We start from the raw sequence: 18,740 nt of genomic DNA on the forward strand, positions 1-18,740 counted from the left end.
GCTAGATCTGTAAATTTAATGGGACAAAATATTTTTTAATTTTGAGCTAGATCTTAAAATGTTATGGGAAAATGTTATTTCAGTTTCTTGGTTTTATATAGCAAGTGTTGCTCACCTGTAACAGGTATTCTCACAGGACAGCAGGATGTTAGTCCTCACATATGGGTGATATCATCAGGATGGAGCCCAATCACGGAAAACGTCTGTCAAAGTTTCCAGAACTTTGACTGGCCCCTACTGGGCATGCCCAGCATGGCACTAACCCTGCAGCCAGCAAAGGTCCCCCTTCAGTCTTATTTGATAGCTACAGGCAGTGCCGAAAAAATAAAACAACAAAACGTTACGAACCCAACACCGCGGGGCGGTGGGTGGGTTTCGTGAGGACTAACATCCTGCTGTCCTGTGAGAACACCTGTTACATGTAAGCAACACTTGCTTTCTCACAGAACAAGCAGGATGGTAGTCCTCACATATGGGTGAGTACCGAGCTGAGGATGTCCGAACATGCACCAAATGTACCCAACGGTGTGCAACAGGCACAACAACTGGGGTGGAATTTGGTAGAGGGCATCCTGAACCCCACCGGGCAGGCGGAAGGGTGTTGGTACGTCAAGTTGGAAATAGGTTACGCAGGACAGATTGGCCGAAGATGGAATCCTGTCTTCCGGCTTTGTCCAAGCAATAGTAGGCTGCGAAAGTGTGGAGAGAGCTCCAGGTGGCAGCCCTGCAAATGTCAGGAAGCGGCACCGATCGGAGGTGTGCTACTGAAGTCGCCATGGCCCTCACAGAGTGTGCTTTAACACGGTCTTGGAAAGGAATGCCTGCTTGCTGATAGCAAAAAGATATGCAGTCCGCCAACCAGGAGGAGAGAGTCTGCTTACCCACAGGTTGCCCTAATTTGTTGGGATGGAAAGAGACGAATAACTGAGTGCTCTTCCTGTGGGCAACTGTACGTTCTAGGTAGAACGCTAGAGCCCGTTTACAATCGAGGGTATGCAGAGCCTGTTCCCCTGGGTTGGCGTGGGGTCTGGGAAAGAAGATAGGTAGTATGATGGATTGATTAATGTGAAACTCCGAAACTACCTTACGCAAAAACTTAGGGTGAGTGCGGAGTACCGCCCGGTCCTGCAGGAGTTTAGCGTAAGGCGCATAGGTAACTAGGGCCTGTAACTCACTGACCCTGCGAGCTGAAGTGATAGCCAAAAGGAAAATCACTTTCCATGTGAGATATTTTAGGTCACAGGAGTGAAGAGGTTCGAACGGTGGTTTCAGGAACCGCCCGAGAACCAGATTAAGGTCCCAAGAAGGGGCCGGAGGATGTAAAGGTGGCTTGATATGGAGCAAGCCTTTAAGAAAACGTGTTACGAGGGGTTGTACCGATATAGGGACATCCCCGACACCTTTATGGAAGGTGGCTACCGCACTGACATGCATTCTGATTGAAGAGGTTTTTAAACCTGACTCAAATGCCAGAGATAGTCCAAAAACCTTGGGATTGGACAGGAAAAGGGATCAAGGGACTGCACAGTGCACCATGATGTGTACCTTTTCCATTTATAGGAGTAAGATTTCCTTGTGGAAGGCTTTCACGAAGCAATCAGGACACTAGAAACAGAGTCTGAAAGGTTAAGTGGCTGAAGGATTAGCCTTTCAACATCCATGCCGTTAGGGACAAGGCCTGAAGATTGGGATGGCGTAGACATCCGTTGTTCTGAATGATCAGAAGCGGGTCCTCTCCCAAGGGAATGTGCCTACGGATGGAAAGATCATGGAGTATTGGAAACCACACTTGGCGTGGCCAGTGAGGTGCTATCAGGATCATGGTTCCCTTGTCCTGACGGAGCTTCACGAGAGTCTTCGAGAGAAGAGGAAGTGGAGGGAATGCATAAAGCAGACCGGTCGTCCACGAGAGGGAGAATGCATCTCTGGGCTGAGAGTGTTCCCTCCAAATGAGGGAGCAGTAATTGTCTACTTTGTGGTTCTGAGGGGACGCAAAGAGGTCTATTTGGGGATAACCCCATTGCTGGAAGACAGAGGTCGCTACCGAGGGATTGAGAGACCACTCATGCGGTTGGAAGACATGACTCAGTTTGTCTGCCAAGACATTGTGCACTCCCGGCAAGAAGGTGGCCCTGAGGTACATCGAGTGGGAGAGCGCTTTCTCCCAAATCTGCACAGCTTCCTGACACAGAAGGAAGGAACCTGTGCCTCCCTGTTTGTTGAGGTACCACAAGGCCACCTGATTGTCCGTCTGAATTAGGATGACGTGATTTGATAGGTAATCCTGAAAAGCTCTGAGAGTATATCGCATTTCTCGAAGCTCCAGGAAATTTATCTGGTGTTTGGCTTCCTCTGGAGACCAAGATCCTTGTGTCTGTAGATCGTTCACATGAGCTCCCCAGCCAAGGTTGGAAGCATCGGTGGTGAGAATGAGTTGAGGATCTGGTAGATGAAAGGGCAGTCCCTGGAGGAGATTGATCTGATCTTTCCACCAGGCGAGAGACAGATGGAGTGCATCGGTGATGTGGACAATGGTTGACAGAGGCTGAGTCGCTTGAATCCATTGTGACCTCAGAGTCCAATGCATGACTCTCATGGCCAGGCGGGCCATTGGAGTGAGATGGACTGAGAACGCCATGTGTCCGAGGACAAGGAATTGCCGCGCCGTTGCTGTATACTGAGACTGCAACTGGTGAGCGAGAGACACGAGGGTTTGCACTCGTTGAGATAGAAAGGCTTTTGCCTGTAAGGTGTCCAAGTCTGCCCCAATGAAAGACAAGGTTTGAGATGGGGCTAAATAGGATTTCTCGTAATTGACGAGAAACCCTAGAGAGATTAGAGTGTGTAGAGTCAAATCCAGGGATGACCGAGCAGCTTGCTGGGATGGGGCCCTGATTAACCAGTCGTCTAAATAGGGGTAGACGTGAACACCTTCTTTCCTGAGAAAAGCTGCGACAACTACGAGACATTTGGTAAAGACTCGTGGTGCTGATGCTAGGCTGAATGGAAGCACCCGGTATTGATAGTGCCTTGGGCCTACTAAAAACCGGAGGTACTTGCGATAAGCTGGAGCTATCACAATGTGGGTGTATGTGTCCTGGAGGTCCAGAGAGCAGAGCCAGTCTCCTCTTTGTAGAAGAGGTAGAAGCGAGCCCAAGGTTACCATTTTGAACTTTTCCTGCTGGAGGTACTTGTTGAGGGCACGTAGGTCCAGAATTGGACGAAGCCCCCCGGATTTTTTGGGAATCAAAAAGTACCGGGAATAGAACCCTAGGCCTTGTTGTGAAAGAGGAGCCAGTTCTATTGCTCTTAACTTCTCTTAACTGCTCCAGAAGGACAGAGTGGTCGGTTACTCTCCACGCTTGTAGAGGTGGGGAGTCTGGTGGAACAGCAAGAAAATTCAGATGGTTACCCTGAGCAATGATTGCCAGCACCCATTGGTCGGTTGTGATTGATTGCCATATTCCATGAAAGTGGCATAATCGGTCTCCCACTGGTATGCTTGGCAGAGGGATCAGGCTGCTGCTCTCCAAGTAAAAGTCAAAAACCTGAAGCAGGCCCCGGCTGGGGAGCTGCTTGTGGCTTTTGCTTCCGGGGCTGGCGAGGCTGAGATTTTTGATAAGGCCTCGTAACTCGGGACCTTGTTGGTGGGGTATAGTACTTCCTTGGACGGAAGAATGGCTTCTTGGAGTCCTTCTTGAAGGGCTGTCTAGAAGGGAAGTCAGAAGGCATCGATGAGAGCTGTTTGAGGGTCTCATGATGGTCCTTTAACTCAGCCACAATTTGCTGAATTTGTTCACCGAATAAATTATCTCCTATACAGGGCAGGTCAGAAAGCCCGTCTTGTACTTCTGGGCGAAGGTCAGAAGACTTGAGCCAGGCCCGGCGTCTTGCCGAAATGGCAGTTGCAGAAACTCTAGTGGAGGTGTCGAAGATATCGTAAGCTGTTCGTATCTCGTGCTTCCCTGCTTCAAAGCCCTTGTTGACAAGGGTTTGAAGATGTTCTTGGAATTGGTCAGGCAGGGTTTCAGAGAAGTCCTGTATTTGCTTGAAAATGACCCTATTGTATTGGGTCATGTACAGCTGGTAAGAAGCAGTTCTGGAGATGAGCATGGCCCCTTGGAACACTCGTCGACCAATATTGTCTAGGAACTTGTGTTCCTTTACAGGAGGGGTAGAGGAGTGTGGCTTCGTCCTTTTCGCTTTCTTTTGAGCTGATTCTACCACAACTGAGTGGTGGTCAAGCTGAGGTTTTTGAAAGCCCGGGGCTGACTGTACTAGATAAGTAGTGTCAGCTTTTCTATGTACTGGGGCAATAGATCCAGGATTTTCCCAGTTCTTTTTGAGGAGGTCAAGAAGAACTTGATGAATGGGAATAGAAGTGATCACTTTAGGGGCATCCATGAATTGGAGAAGCTCCATCATCTGGTGCCTATCATCTTGCTCTGTCTGAAGCTGAAAAGGGACCAATTCCGACATTTCCTTCACAAAGTTAATGAAAGAGAGGTCCTCTGGAGGAGAACGCTTTCTACTTTCAGTAGGAGAAGGAGGTGAAGGCAAATCATCGGTGTCTGTGGAAGTATCATCACCCCAGGTGTCATAAGGATCAGCAGGCTGACCTGTAGGACAAGAAGGGGGTTGGATACCCGACGGGCCCGGCTGAGGCTCCGAGAAAATCGAAGGAATCACCCGGGGGCACCACGGATACCCTGGGGGGGCATCGGTGCCGGCATCAAAGGCATCGATGGCGCCGATGTGCGTATCGCCCCCGATGAATGAATGGGTGGCGAGGGACGACATGGCATCGATGGCTGAGGCAATACTCCCGAAGGAGGAATGCGGAACGGTGTTTTCTCCTCCCGATGAAGTAGTCATCGGGGAGCGCACCGGAGCCATTGGAGACCCGGGAATCACCGGTGGAAGGGCTGTCATGAGTGCCTCCATCCGGGTTAGCAGCGGTGCCAGCGCTGCTGGAATCGGGTTGATGACCGGTTCCACTCTCGGTGCTAGTGTCAGTGCCGGAGGGACCTGGAGTCGTTGCATCGCCTTGTCGATGGCCTCCTGGACCAGCCGGTCCAGTTCTTCCCGGAGACCTGGGGCAATCAGCTCCGGCTCCGTGACGGAAGAGGGAGGCTGAGGCACAGTCGGAGGGACCACCTTTACAGGTGGAATCGCGACTCCCAAACCCCGATCGGGTGAGGGTGGCCTTGATGTCCCAGTCGCAGGAGTGGTCGGTGCCGCTCCTGGACGGGGCTTCTTCGACGGTGGCGAGGTCGATGATTTCGCTCCCTCGACGGTCCGAGACTTACGATGCCAATGGCGATGCTTCTCCCTACGATCCCCTCGATCCTGAGGGGGAGAAACGGGAGTCGATGGCCGTGAAGATGTCGATGGCAGGCGGTCACGGACGGTTGTCGATGGTGGTGCGACTTCGACGGTGCCAGTTCCGATGACGTCGATTCGATGGACGGCGTCGGGGTGTGAGCATGGAAAAGGAGTCCCATCTTCTCCATTCTGGCCTTGCGACCTTTCAGTGTCATAAGAGCACATTTAGTGCAAGTCAGGACAACATGCTCACGGCCTAAACACATTACACAGACTCCATGAGGGTCTGTGATAGACATGGTACGAGTACAGTCCGGGCACCGACGAAAACCCGACGCCATGGCCATAGAAAAATCGAGCCGCTGTACGGTCGACGGCCAGTAGGCCGCGAGGGCAAAACTAGACGGTAATAGACGAAAAACGGTGAAAAACTTACCGGAGTACCGCGGCTTGAGAAAAGTTAGAGGAGGGACCCCTGTGGGGCGAAGTAATTTTAATTAAGTCCGTGAGGAAAATTCCTGTCAGGAATCTCTTCAGAGCTCCTAAACCGCAAGGCTACTGCTGCGTGGAAAAAAGAAGACTAAAGGGGGACCCCTGCTGGCTGCAGGGTTAGTGCCATGCTGGGCATGCCCAGTAGGGGCCAGTCAAAGTTCTGGAAACTTTGACAGAAGTTTTCCGTGATTGGGCTCCATCCTGATGATGTCACCCATATGTGAGGACTACCATCCTGCATGTCCTGTTAGAAAGCTATATCTGCCCTAAAAACATGAATGCTGTTGGTTGTATAGTTTGGGAGGTAAGTGTATACAGACAGACAAAACGAATACAAAAGTGATTTTTTTTTTTAAAGAAAAAAAAGCACTAAATGGGGATTAGAAAACTGGGATTTGTCAATAATAATCTTTAACACTGCACTGGTTTGGATGACAAACCTCTCATGAATTGGATAAGGAGGAGAATACTTTCTCAAGAGCCTTTACTATATGAAAATCTTACTTAAGATACTTCTGAATTCAAATTAACACAAAGCCCAAATTAGAATATTTCCCCATCTTCCTCCCTCAAACAGTTCCTGAATTATGCAGAAAGTAGGCATTAGACCAATTCATCCACATATCAAACAATTCACTACAAATTGAACTACATCTTGCATGAAGTCAAAGGCAATATTAGCCTGAAAAATATTATTCCATCTAAAGAGTAAATATTTTCTTATTATGGGACAGACACAGCAGCTGATATTTGACTTACAAATCTGCTTTTGAAAACCAAAAGTAAAGGAAGCAGGATGACATCATGATGAGATCATCACTACTGCCTCCTATGTGCAACAGTTAATCTGTTGGACCATGTATTTTTATATGAACCATGGGGAAGTGTTAGTACAAAATGAAGTTTCATGAATATTTATTTAATATAAATAAATTCATTCAAAAATACCATTTCTTGTATTTTATACTTTCTACAAATCCCTATCGTGACCCTCACTAAGCACCCAGTCCCCTGCTTCTCAGAGCCAGAGAATACTGCCTTTAAGAGACATCAACCTAGGTCTGGCACTGTATTTGCATGTCCTCCACGAGAATGTCCCAGCAAGTGGGATACAATAGGATGACAGGTACGCTCCACGGCTAGCTCAGGTGGATATCTAGAATCTGTACACTAGCCTGCCTCAGTGCCTCTTTAAGCTGCTGCATTTAGGCACAGTAGTAAGGAATGTGGCAAGAGAGAAAGAGAGACACACACGCACACAGGTGGTGGGAGAGACAAATGTGGTAAGACTAATGTGGCTAGACAGCGAGGAAACTGTGAGAGAGATGCAGGCGGTGAGAAAGAAAGTGGCTACACTTGCCTATTAGCTACACTTGCCTTTCCATTTTGTTTCTCTGGCATGTTGACATCTTAAAAATAGATGTGGGGAGCTTGGCACTCTGCTCAAAATATGTTGCCAATTCCTGTCATAGATTTCTCACAGCAATTACCATACCTGTGTTTTCTCTTCTTCTTTCTCGGAGGCGTATCAACATCTTCAGCAGGAGCAGGGGCAATAACACTAGATTCCTTTACTCTAAACTCATATACCTGCAACAGATACCACCACATGTGAGCTACCCACTTGTGAATGCCAGCAAGAAATTAAATTTGAATGTGATTTTTTGCCCTCTCGCTAGTCTTTACAGTGTTTTGTATACTCATTTTTAGGGTTCTATAGACAGCTATGACCTCTTATGCAGAACTGCCTGTGCGTGAACCCCTCTATCACCACTAAGCACGGAGAATGTGTGGAAGTGCAGTACAGTCAATATCACACATACCAGCTAACAACAGCAGAGAGAACAACTATAAATGAAATGGAGGAGATTAATTCCTCGTCTCCATTCCCTCTGTCCACATCACCACCAATCCTGGATTCCCTTCTCCTTTCGCAACCGACATGCCACTCAGCTTTTCTTCCCACCCATATCATATTCAAGCCACTCACTCATTCTAATTTCCTTTCCCACATACCTCAACCAAACCTCTTCTCCTTTCTGTTCCCCCTTCCCATCCCAATTTCAGAGAATTTGAAGAAATTAAAAATGATTATTGTACTTCTCTGTGCAATTTAGCTTATATTAGAAGAATAGTATTCTTTTAAGTTCTACTTAATTCTTGCTATTCATAGAAAAACTATGGAGCCAAAGTCAAGATTTCTTATTTAGACCCTAAGGGGTTGATTTTAAAAGGAGTGCTCGTGCACGTTATAAAATCCAATAGCCGCGCACATCGTGCATGTGACGCAAGGGGGGGACGGGACACATGAATTTTCAGTAAATATGCATGGCGATGCAATCGGGCCTCCTCCAGTTGCCTCCTTGTCCGCTCCAATTAAGGAATAGACTGCGAAGGAACTTTCCCCACCCCCCTGCCTAACCTTCCTTCCCTTTCCCCTAACCCCTACTATCTACCCCCAATTTTTTTTTACTTCACTACTTACTGCACTTCTGGAGCAGAAGTAGTTTCCACGCACCAGCCGGCTGCCAGTGTGCACTTCCCTGGGACAGTGGCTAATGGCAGCTGTCCAGCCGGCCTCCATCCCACCCTGCCCCCTCCCAGACCACATCCCCTGGCCCGCTCCTTTTTCAGGGCCTGGCACTTGTGCGCGTATTGGTGGTTACGCGCGTGGCTGGGCCCTTTAGAAAATGTGCGCGCAGGGGCCAGCCCCACGCGTAATCATCAGTATTTAAACGAGGGCCTTTGAAAATTTGGCCTTAACTGTTCTTAGGTTCTAAATAAAGATACATAATAGCTGTTGCAAAACTTGCTCTATGGACTAGATAAAATATAATGAGTTTGGAAGTTGAAATCTAAAACCTTCTTTTGCTAATCCAGAGTACAACTATGTCAAAGGTTGAAGACATTTGGTAGAAAATAGATATAATGATGCATGATCCTTTCTTATTTGTGCTGTGCTTGTTGACAATTATAATTAGACTGTATTCTAGTACATATATGTCTTGTTGTATGTACTAATTTTGGGAACACCCACAGAGTTTGCTCAAAATATGGTCTTCCACATGTAATGTTACATTGAAAATAAATGTGGTAACATTGAACTGCAACAGATTTGTCAATATTTTGTGCATAAAATTAGAAATCTCACATTCACCACATTCCACCTCCCTCAAATAGTAAAACATAGTTTACTTGGATGTCAGTAAAGCTTTTAATACTGTCCTGTATTAAAAAAGTGAGCAACTAAGGGGTGGGTCTCAAGGTGGCTGACTGGATAGCAAAGTTGCTCACTTGTAACAGGTGTCCTTTACAAACAGTAGGACAAATCAGCTATACAAGCGGGGCTATGGCATCTGATGGCACAGAGACTGAAAAGCTCTCAACAGAGAAAATCTGTCTGAGTCACTCTCATCCATGCAGCCAATGTCACACAAATCTCTGTAGTCTTTATAACAATCTAACCTCCAACTCTAAGGGGAGCAGGATGGAATTGTGTGGCTGATTTGTCCTGTCTGCGCAAGACACTTGTTACAGGTAAGCAACTTTATTTTCTCTAAGGACAAGCAGGAGACAGATTAGCTACGTAAGGGTGGACCCAAAGTGGAGGGCTGTATGAAATTGTATATTGTGCTCATATGTTAGAGGACCATGGAACCTATAATTATGCCAGAGCCTAGAAGGATGAGGTGAAGCAATCAAATAAGGAAGCTGCTGCATCTCTGACTTGCTGGGCTTTTACTTTAGTTTGAAGATGCTGTCCTGACTGATCATAACAATCGGAAATGCAATCAGATATTCAAGTTGAAAGAGTTCTTTTTCAAATTCTTTTTGTTTGACTGAGTTGAAGGAGATAAACAATTGACTAGACTTTCTTTTTTATGAACAGGACAAACCTCTTTTACAGTCCAATGTATGAAGAGCCTGCTCAACCTTATATGCATGTGGTCTTGGAAAAAAATGTTGGTAAGACAAAGGATTTAAATAGAAATGAAAGACAACATTTGGTAGAAATTTAGGATGAGTTTTTAAAACTACTCTGTTACGGAAAATTTGTGTATAGGGAGATTAGGAAACCACGGCTTGGAGCTCACTTACTCTTTGGGCAGATGTAACTGCTATTAAAAATTAAAAGCTTTCCAAGAAAGGAACTTTAGTTCTGCCTTCAACAAAGGCTCAAACGACAGGCTCATGAGTTGATCTAGAATTACATTTAGATCTCAGGGTGTAGGAGGACTTTTATTTAATCTAAACCATGCCACCTGAAGTTTAGAAAATTGGTGAAAGCATATTTGTTTCAACAGGCCTTTCATTTATGAGAGGAAAATTTTATATTCTGTAACATCCCCACAGAATCAAGGAGTTGTATTTTATGCTGCACAGATTTCTAAACTGATTGTTTAATTTGTATATTATCGGGCGGATTTTAAAAGCCCTGCTCGCCGGCGCACCTATTTTGCATAGGCCGCCGGCGCGCGCAGAGCCCCGGGACGCGGGTAGGTCCCGGGGTTTTTCAAAGGGGGCGTGTCGGGGGCGGGACCGGATGACGCTGCGTTTCGGGGGCGGGCCTGGGGGCGTGGTTTCGGACCGGGGCGTTCCGGGGGCGTGGCCGTGCCCTCCGGAACCGCCCCCGGGTTGGGTCTTGGCGCACCAGCAGCCCGCTAGCGCGCGTGGATTTACGTCTCCCTCCGGGAGGCGTAAATCCATAGATAAAGGTAGGGGAGGGGGGTTTAGATAGGGCCGGGGGGTGGGTTAAGTAGGGGAAGGGAGGGGAAGGTGAGGGGAGGGCGAAAGAAAGTTCCCTCCGAGGCCGCTCCAATTTCGGAGCGTCCTCGGAGGGAACGGAGGCAGGCTGCGCGGCTCGGCGCGCGCCGGCTGCCCAAAATCGGCAGCCTTGCGCGCGCCGATCCAGGATTTTATAGGCTACGCGCGTATCTTATAAAATCCAGCATACTTTTGTTTGCACCTGGTGCGCCAACAAAAGTACGCAATCGCGCTTTTTTTAAAAAATCTACCCTTTCATGTTTTTATTCTGCTTTAATGTTATTTTTATTTTTTAAAAATTGTTAATTTACCTTTTATGTTCCATTTTTTTAGTTATTTAACTTGATTATTTATGAATTTTTAAATTAACTGCTTACTAAAATTGACAAGAGGTCTAGAAATGTTTTAAACAAATTAAGTAAATAAAATAAATAAATGGGAGTTTTATGGATTTAGATCTTTCAAGATTCTGGCAATTGTAGGTTGATGATAAATATAGGAAAATTGGTTCTTACCTGCTAATTTTCTTTCCTGTAGTACCACGGATCAGTCCAAACCGTGGGTTGAGCCTCCTGTCCAGCAGGTGGAGACAGACCAAAACTGTGAGGGTATCCTATATCAGGACAGAGCCTACACTACACCCCTTCAGTATAAAGTACTTTCAAAGCAGATATAACTTCACAAGGATCAAGCAAGCAATAAGAAAAAACTAACAAATTGAACAAGTGAACAACCGAAAGGATTCTGTATGAATAAAAACGCTCTTGCATACAATTTTATTTTCATCTGTTAGATGCTTCCGTTGCCTTTAGTAATACCCTGTTTCCCCGAAAATAAGACATCCCCCGAAAATAAGACCTAGTAGAGGTTTTGCTGAATTGCTAAATATAAGACCTCCCCCGAAAGTAAGACCTAGCAAAGTTTTTATTTGGCAGCATGCCCGTCGCACAGAACGCCAGAGCATGCAGCTGTGATTTTTTTACCCTGCAGGATTCACAGTTAGTTGTCATCACAAACCAGCATAACCAGACAACTATTCAGAATATAATAAATGTTCATTTTTTTGTTCGACAATATATGTGAATTCTTCTTCATGGAAAAATAAGACATCCCCTGAAAATAAGGCCTAGTGCATCTTTGGTAGCAAAAATTAATATAAGACACTGTCTTATTTTCAGAGAAACACGGTAGTAGACAAAAAATCAGATAATTGAAAAAAACCTGTAGAGAAAGACAGAACATTCGAGCGGACGTATCAGATCTAGTACAGGCGGGTGTCTGGACTGGACTGATCCGTGGTACTACAGGAACAAAAATTAGCAGCTAAGAACCAATTTTCCTTTCCCTGTATGTACCCAGATCAGTCCAGACCGTGGGATGTACCAAAGCTTCCCTAAACAGGGTGGGACTGAGATAGCCCTGCTTGAAGAACCTGCCGCCCGAAGGAGCCAAAAACTGGAGGCTGCACATCCAGATGTTAATGATGAGCAAAAGTATGCAGGGATTTCCAAGTAGCTGCCCTACATATTTCCTGCGGAGAGACCGATTGACTCTCCGCCCAAGAAGTAGCCTGAGACCGTAAGGAATGAGCTTTAAAACATTCCGGCACGGGCCGACCCTTACAGATGTAAGCCAACGCAACGGCCTCCTTTAGCCAACGCACGATAGTGGCCTTGGAAGCCTTATTACAGGACAAACAAGTGGTCAGAGACCCGGAACTCATTTGTAACCTGAAGGTAACGCAGCAAGACCCGTTTCATATCGAGGTGCCGCAGATCACCCTCAGCTGTATTTGCTACTTCTGACGAAGAAAAAGCCGGAAGTCCACGGACTGATTGACATGAAAAGGAGCATGACCTTTGGCAAGAAAGAGGGTACCGTCTTAAGGGATATCCCTGAATCCGAGAAACGTAGAAAATGTTCTCTGCACGACATCGCTTGGAGCTCTGAGATTCTTCTGGCTGAACAAATGGACACCAAGAAGATGGTTTTGAGAGTCAAATCCTTGAGCGTAGCCCTCCTTAAGGGGTCAAAAGGGGCTTCGCAGAGAACCCGGAGGAAACCAAGTTAAGACTCCACAAGGGACAAGTAACCCAGAACGGAGGATTCAAGTGCTTGGCTCCCTTGAGGAAACAGACGACATCTGGATGAGCCACCACTGCATAACCGTCAATGGTGCCTAAGAGGGAACCGAGAGCGGAGACCTGCACTCGCAAGGTACTGAATGACAACCCCTTGGCGAGACCATTCTGGAGAAAAGAAAGGACCTGGGAAACCAGAGCCTTAAGAGCCGAGATACCTGAGGTGACATGCATTTTCAAAAAACCTTCTATACTTGGACATAAGCAAGTGAGGTAGTTGGCTTCCTGGCCCACAATAGAGTGGATATAACTTCTTTCTTATATCCCTTCTTTCTCAATCTCCGCCGTTCAAAAGCCAGGCCGCTAGACAGAAACGATCCGCCTGATCGAAAAATACAGGACCCTCCTGAAGAAGATGAGAAAGATGACAGAGGTGTAAAGGACTGTCCGTGGCTCGATTCTTCGGAGTACTTTGCCCACTAACGGCCAGGGAGGGAACACGTACACTAGAATGTCGCAGGGCCAGGGAAGGACCAGGACATCCACCCCTTCCGCGCAATGTTCCCGTCTGCGGCTGAAGAACAGAGGAGCTTTCGCATTGGTCATGGTGGCCATCAGATCCAAGTGAGGGGGACCCCCACCTGTGGATGATCAGGTTCATCGCTGTGTCTGACAATTCCCATTCACCTGGGTCTAACCTCTGGCGACTGAGGAAATCTGCTTGACCGTTCTCCTTCCCCGCAATATGGGACGCCGCTAAGCGCTCTAGGTGACGTTCCACCCATGCGAAGAGCCTGCTGGCTTCCAGAGTGACTAGGCGACTCCTGGTGCCCCCTTGTCGATTGATGTAGGCTACAGTGGTGGAAATGTCCGACAGGCCCCGCACCGCCTTGTGGAGGAGTAGGAGAAGGAAGGCCTTGAGAGCCAGTTGGACCGCTCGAGCTTCCAGTCAACTGATGTGCCAGCGAGATTAAGTCAGAGACCAATACCCCTGAGCAGAATGGGTCTGGCTTACAGCTCCCCAGCCGGAGAGGCTGGCGTTCGTTGTTACCACGATCCACTGCGGTGTCAGAAGGGACATCCCCTTCTGAAGATGGGCAGGCGATAGCCACCACTGCAGTTCTGCGACGGTAGTCTCGGAGAGCGACAGGGGCATCTGAAACTGTTCCGATACTGGTTTCCAGCGGGATAGCAAGGCTTTCTGTAACGGACGCATATGCGCAAAAGCCCAGGGGACCAGATCGATAGTGGAGGCCATGGACCCCAGAACCTGGAGATAATCCCAGGCCGTTGGCAGGGCATGAGAAAGAAAATTGCGCACTTGGCCCCTGAGTTTGAGCGATATTCCAGAAAATGAACTTTCACCAATATAGTCTCTTATTGGAGGGCTCACTAGTTCAAATAATGTGGTCATCCATGGGCCCATGAAATGGTGCCGAAGAAGGAGCAGGAGAGGATGTCCAGGCTTTAGGTTTTCTCTTCCTCCCCATTTTTGTGCTCAGGGGTGTGCCCCTTTGGTGTGCAGCTTCGGATGCATCCTGGAATTTGTGGGTAAAACCCGGGCGCTCTTCGATGACATCAACAGGGCCCAACTAGAGGGGAGGGGGCCTCACCACCTCTCTCCAGGCGTCGACACAAACCAGCTTAGTGTCTTAGTTCGGAAAACCTTTCTGCCTCATGGTCTCATTTCTCCTACCCAGCTGCACTTCGCACAACCCTGAAATTTGGGTAAAACCCAGGCGCTCTTCAATGACGTCAACAGGGCCCAACTAGGGAGAAGGGGGTCTCACCACTTCTCTCCAGGCATTGGCACAAACCAGGTTAGTGTCTTAGGCCTGAATTCTCTAAGGTCACAGACCTTGGAGAATCCGGCGGTAACTGGGGGGCGAAAGCAGGGAGGGGGGGGGGGGGGGTGGGCCTGCGAAAGCCGGCAGCCATCGCACCACTGCGGTGTGCTGGCTGCCAGCTTTCACATCGAATAACTACACCATAAAGGTGTAGTTATTTGGCGCGAAACTGGCGGTGATAAGGGTCCTTACCTTTCGCCACCAGCGATGTCTTCGCGGCGTCTGCCCCGGTGCCACCCTGACTCCTCCCCTTCCGGTGCAGACGCCACCCAGAACCCACCCCGATCTAGGTATCGCACGCGAAGAGACTTTTCACATGCGATACCTTTGGAAAATGACCCTCTTAGTCCAGGAAACCTTCCTTTTTGCCTCATGGTCTCACTTTTCCTCCCCTTTCTCCCTAAATATTGATGGTATTCATTCTCCAATAAGAGGAAAAATTATTTAATTTTTTTTCATAAGGCTAAAGCACACAATGATTTTGCAGGATACTCATCTTACTTCTATTGAACACAAGAAATTGAAATTACAATGGGTGGGACAAGTTGTCTCTTCTTCTTTTAGTAGAAGACAGAGGGGAATCGCTCTTCTTGTGATTAAGGATCTTCCTTTTCAGTAAGAACAGCAGATTGTAGATCCAGATGGAAGATTTATTTTGATTAGTGGCAGTTTATTACATAAGAAATTAGTATTTTGTAACGTATATGCCCCTAATGTCTATAATCATTTATTTTTTTTCTAATTTGGTTGTGTTGCTGAGCCAATTCTCAAACCACATGGTAATATTAGGTGGTAATTTTAACGTTACTGCTGATTCCAGCATGGATACGAAACCACCTAGACTGACTAGACAATACCAGAATACAGCTAGTATACCTTTTTTTTTTTGTTAGGGAGCTGCAATTATTAGATATATGGCGAGTATTACACCCTGAGGAACAGGAGTTTTCCTTTTTTTCCTATGCACATAAATGTTACTCTCATATACACTATTTTTTGATTTCTGGTTATTTCCCATGGTGAAATGTGCATCAACTCTATCAGATCATGCTCCTATGTCCTTTTAATTAGGTTTTGGACCATCCCTTACTAAATCTTTTACATGGCACTTAAATCCATCTCTCTATTTTGATCCTGATTTTAAAATATTCTTGTCAAGTAATTATCTTGAGATCAATACCACCCTGGATATTTTCTGGGAAGCTAGTAAAGCGGTTATAAGGGGGAGATAATAGTTTTTGAGACATGAAAACCTAAAACATCTGATGTTGAAATTTTGCATTTAACGAAAGAACTTTTTAATTTTAAGACCTTACATATGGATATCTTTCAAGAGGAAGTACAATCTCAAATGTTGGATGTTAGATGCACTGTAAATTAATTACTACATCAAAGAATGATTCGAAATGGTATTGGTTTTGTAGCAAATTATTTAGATTAGATAATAAGCCTGGTAAACTGCTGGCACGATTGATAAATGGAGCACAGCCAAAACATTTAGTTGTGCCCTGAAAGACTCCAAGGGGAATTTGGTGACTTCCCACAATTGACAGATTCCCTGATCAAATTCTATGTTAATTTGTGTACAGGTTGACCTGCGCCTGAGGAGGTTCATTCAGCCTTTTTTTGAGGGACTCTCCTTACCATTGATTTCAGACACAAAATTACAATTTTTCAATGTTCCTATCATCTTATTTGAAAGTGAACATACTACTACAGCACTGAAGTTGGCAAAAGCACCACAACTTGATGGCCTAGATCAGAATTTTATAAATTGTTATCTTCAACACCTTCAAGACCATTATTAGATATGTACACTTTTTGCTTGGAGAGGGGCAATTTTTGCTCTGGAGCAAATCACTGTTTTTTTGAAACAGGGAAGGAGCCAAATACGCCTGGGTCTTATAGACCTATTTCTTTAATTAATTAATTAATCGAGTTTTATATACAGTCGTTCGGTTTTGCCCTCACAACAGTTTGCAAAGTTTCTATGTTAATAGAGTGTTCAAAAGATTTGTGCTAGAGTTAACATAGTTATTATAGGCGTTATAAAAGTAGCTTTTTATATCAAAATTTTGGCATCTATTTTAGCTAAAAGATTAGATGTGGTTCTACCCTCTGATTGTGAATGATCAAACTGGATTTGTCAAAGGAAGACATGGAGTTTGCAAAATCTAAATTGTTGGAAGCCCTTTACGGCATGTGCCCTGATACTCGAAAAGGGTTGGTAGTAAGTCTTGCTGCCGAGAAGGCTTTTCATAAAGTGCAGTGGCAATATATGTTTTGGGAACCGGAGAAATTTGGAATAACTGGTTCCTAGATAAGACTGTTGTATGCTTTGCCACAAGCCTTGCGAGTCAATGGCTTGGTATCTCAATCCTTTATTTTATATTGTAGTACCCGACAGGATTGTCCTTTCTCTCACAGGTTAATTTTAAAAGGAGTGCGCTTGCACCCATAAACAGGGGGGAGAGAGAGAGAGAGAGAGAGAGAGACAGAAAGAGAGAAAGAGCACTTCTGTTAGAGAGACAATACGACACTCTACATATATCCCACTGTAAGAAGGGCACTTTCAACTCAGGGTGGGTATTGGGGGGGTGAAGTGTTACCAAGGGGCTATAGATCTTTGCGCCTCCATAGGCAGACCAATCAATATAACACTACAGCCCCCCCTAAACCCACCCTGAGCTGAAAGCGCCTTCTTATAGTGAGAGATGAAAAGTGTGAAATATCGTCTCTCTCTCTCCTTCAGGACCCCTCTGGTTTCATGTCTTGTAAGCCCCACATTTCAGCCCAAACCTTGCTGCTCTTCAGGACCAGCAGTAAAGTTTCACAAATAACATGCCAACACACGCCATGATCAGCGGGATTACACGTCTTGGCCCCACCCTGGAACACCCATTCCCCACCCCTTTTCTGCCTTATTTATTTATTTAACTCTTTTCTATACCGACCTTCATGGTTAATAACCATATCAGATCGGTTTACACAGAACGGGGTAAACTGTAACAAAGAACAACATTTAACAGAAGAAAAGTTACATTCAACAAGGAGGGTAAACTTGGAAGCTTAAGCAGCCGGAAAGATAAGGCCGGAGAGGGCAGTTAACTAAGAACATAATACAATTGAGAGTTAAGGGATTGTGCTTATAAGGTACTTAGACGCGAGCACTGGTATGTATGCGCATCTTCCCTGTTTCTTAAAATTTGTGTTGCTCGTGCACGGTCAACATGCGCGTGTATGGGGCTGTTTTTACGCGGGCAATGTTTTTAAAATCTACCTGTCAGTTATTATATGTCTTGCACTTAAAATTAAGTCCGAACTGATTACCAGAGGTCTAACTTTGGGTTCTTCTGAATTATGCATCTCTTTGTTTGGGGATGATAGGCTCTTATTTTTAAGTAATCATCATGTGTCATTGGCCCGTATTTTAGACTTAATTAACTGTTTTGGTAGTTTTGTGGGCCTAAAAAAAGAATAAGCTATGGCTATCGATGATAAAACTCGGCATACTTGGCAGGGAGATTGCTCATTAAGTTGGGTTCCAAATCAAATTCAATATTTAGGGATTAAGGTACCTTGGAATAAATTTTTACTTTATCAGCTGAATATTAAATAATTGATTATTGAAATTCAATTACAAGCTTGGATTGATTTACCACTCTTGCTATTTGGCAGGTGTGCCCTGTATAAAATGTTTTTGTTGAATGCACATAACACCTTGTTGGTTGTCTCATAAGGACCTAGCACACTTGAAATCTAAGCTAGGACAATTTTTGTAGCGTGGCAGGAGAGCTTGGGTAGGTTCTGTCAAATTATTGCGTCCTAAACATCCTGGAGGGCTTAATCTTCCAGATATGAGATTTTACAACATAGTGTGTCAACTTTGTTTTTTATGGGAATGGATTTCATCTAAATTTACTTTTCATAACCCTGGTTTGGTGGCTGATAAGGTAGCCCCTTCTTCTCTTTTGGCTTGGCTACATGTGTCTGATAATGCATTGCCAGAAGCATTGTGGCATTGTTGTCTGTTCAAACCAGTTTAACTGGCATGGGGGTACTTAGCAAAGGGATACTGGAAGGAACCTGTTGGGATATCAGAAGAAGAGGACCAAAAGACTCATCTGCATTTTCTACCCAGCAGCTTCCAGGAGAGGACTCCAGAGATCACAACGCGTGATCCAGGCTTCGAACTCCACAGCCACAGCTTCCACTGGCCCCGCACCCCTTG

General features: G+C 45.8%; 1 protein-coding gene across 15 annotated transcripts in view; it reads right to left on the reverse strand.

The window, feature by feature from the left end:
• The window catches only part of EZH2 (enhancer of zeste 2 polycomb repressive complex 2 subunit), a 425,637-nt gene that overhangs the window by 107,326 nt on the left and 299,571 nt on the right, over window positions 1-18,740 (reverse strand). For all 15 annotated transcript variants that reach the window (XM_029589584.1, XM_029589586.1, XM_029589588.1 and 12 more), the window contains one exon: window positions 7,313-7,407. In XM_029589584.1, coding sequence (XP_029445444.1) covers window positions 7,313-7,407 — 95 coding nt within the window. The remainder of the gene's footprint in view (window positions 1-7,312; window positions 7,408-18,740) is intronic.

This window comes from Rhinatrema bivittatum, chromosome 2 (assembly GCF_901001135.1).
Source record: "Rhinatrema bivittatum chromosome 2, aRhiBiv1.1, whole genome shotgun sequence".
Lineage (NCBI taxonomy): Eukaryota > Metazoa > Chordata > Amphibia > Gymnophiona > Rhinatrematidae > Rhinatrema > Rhinatrema bivittatum.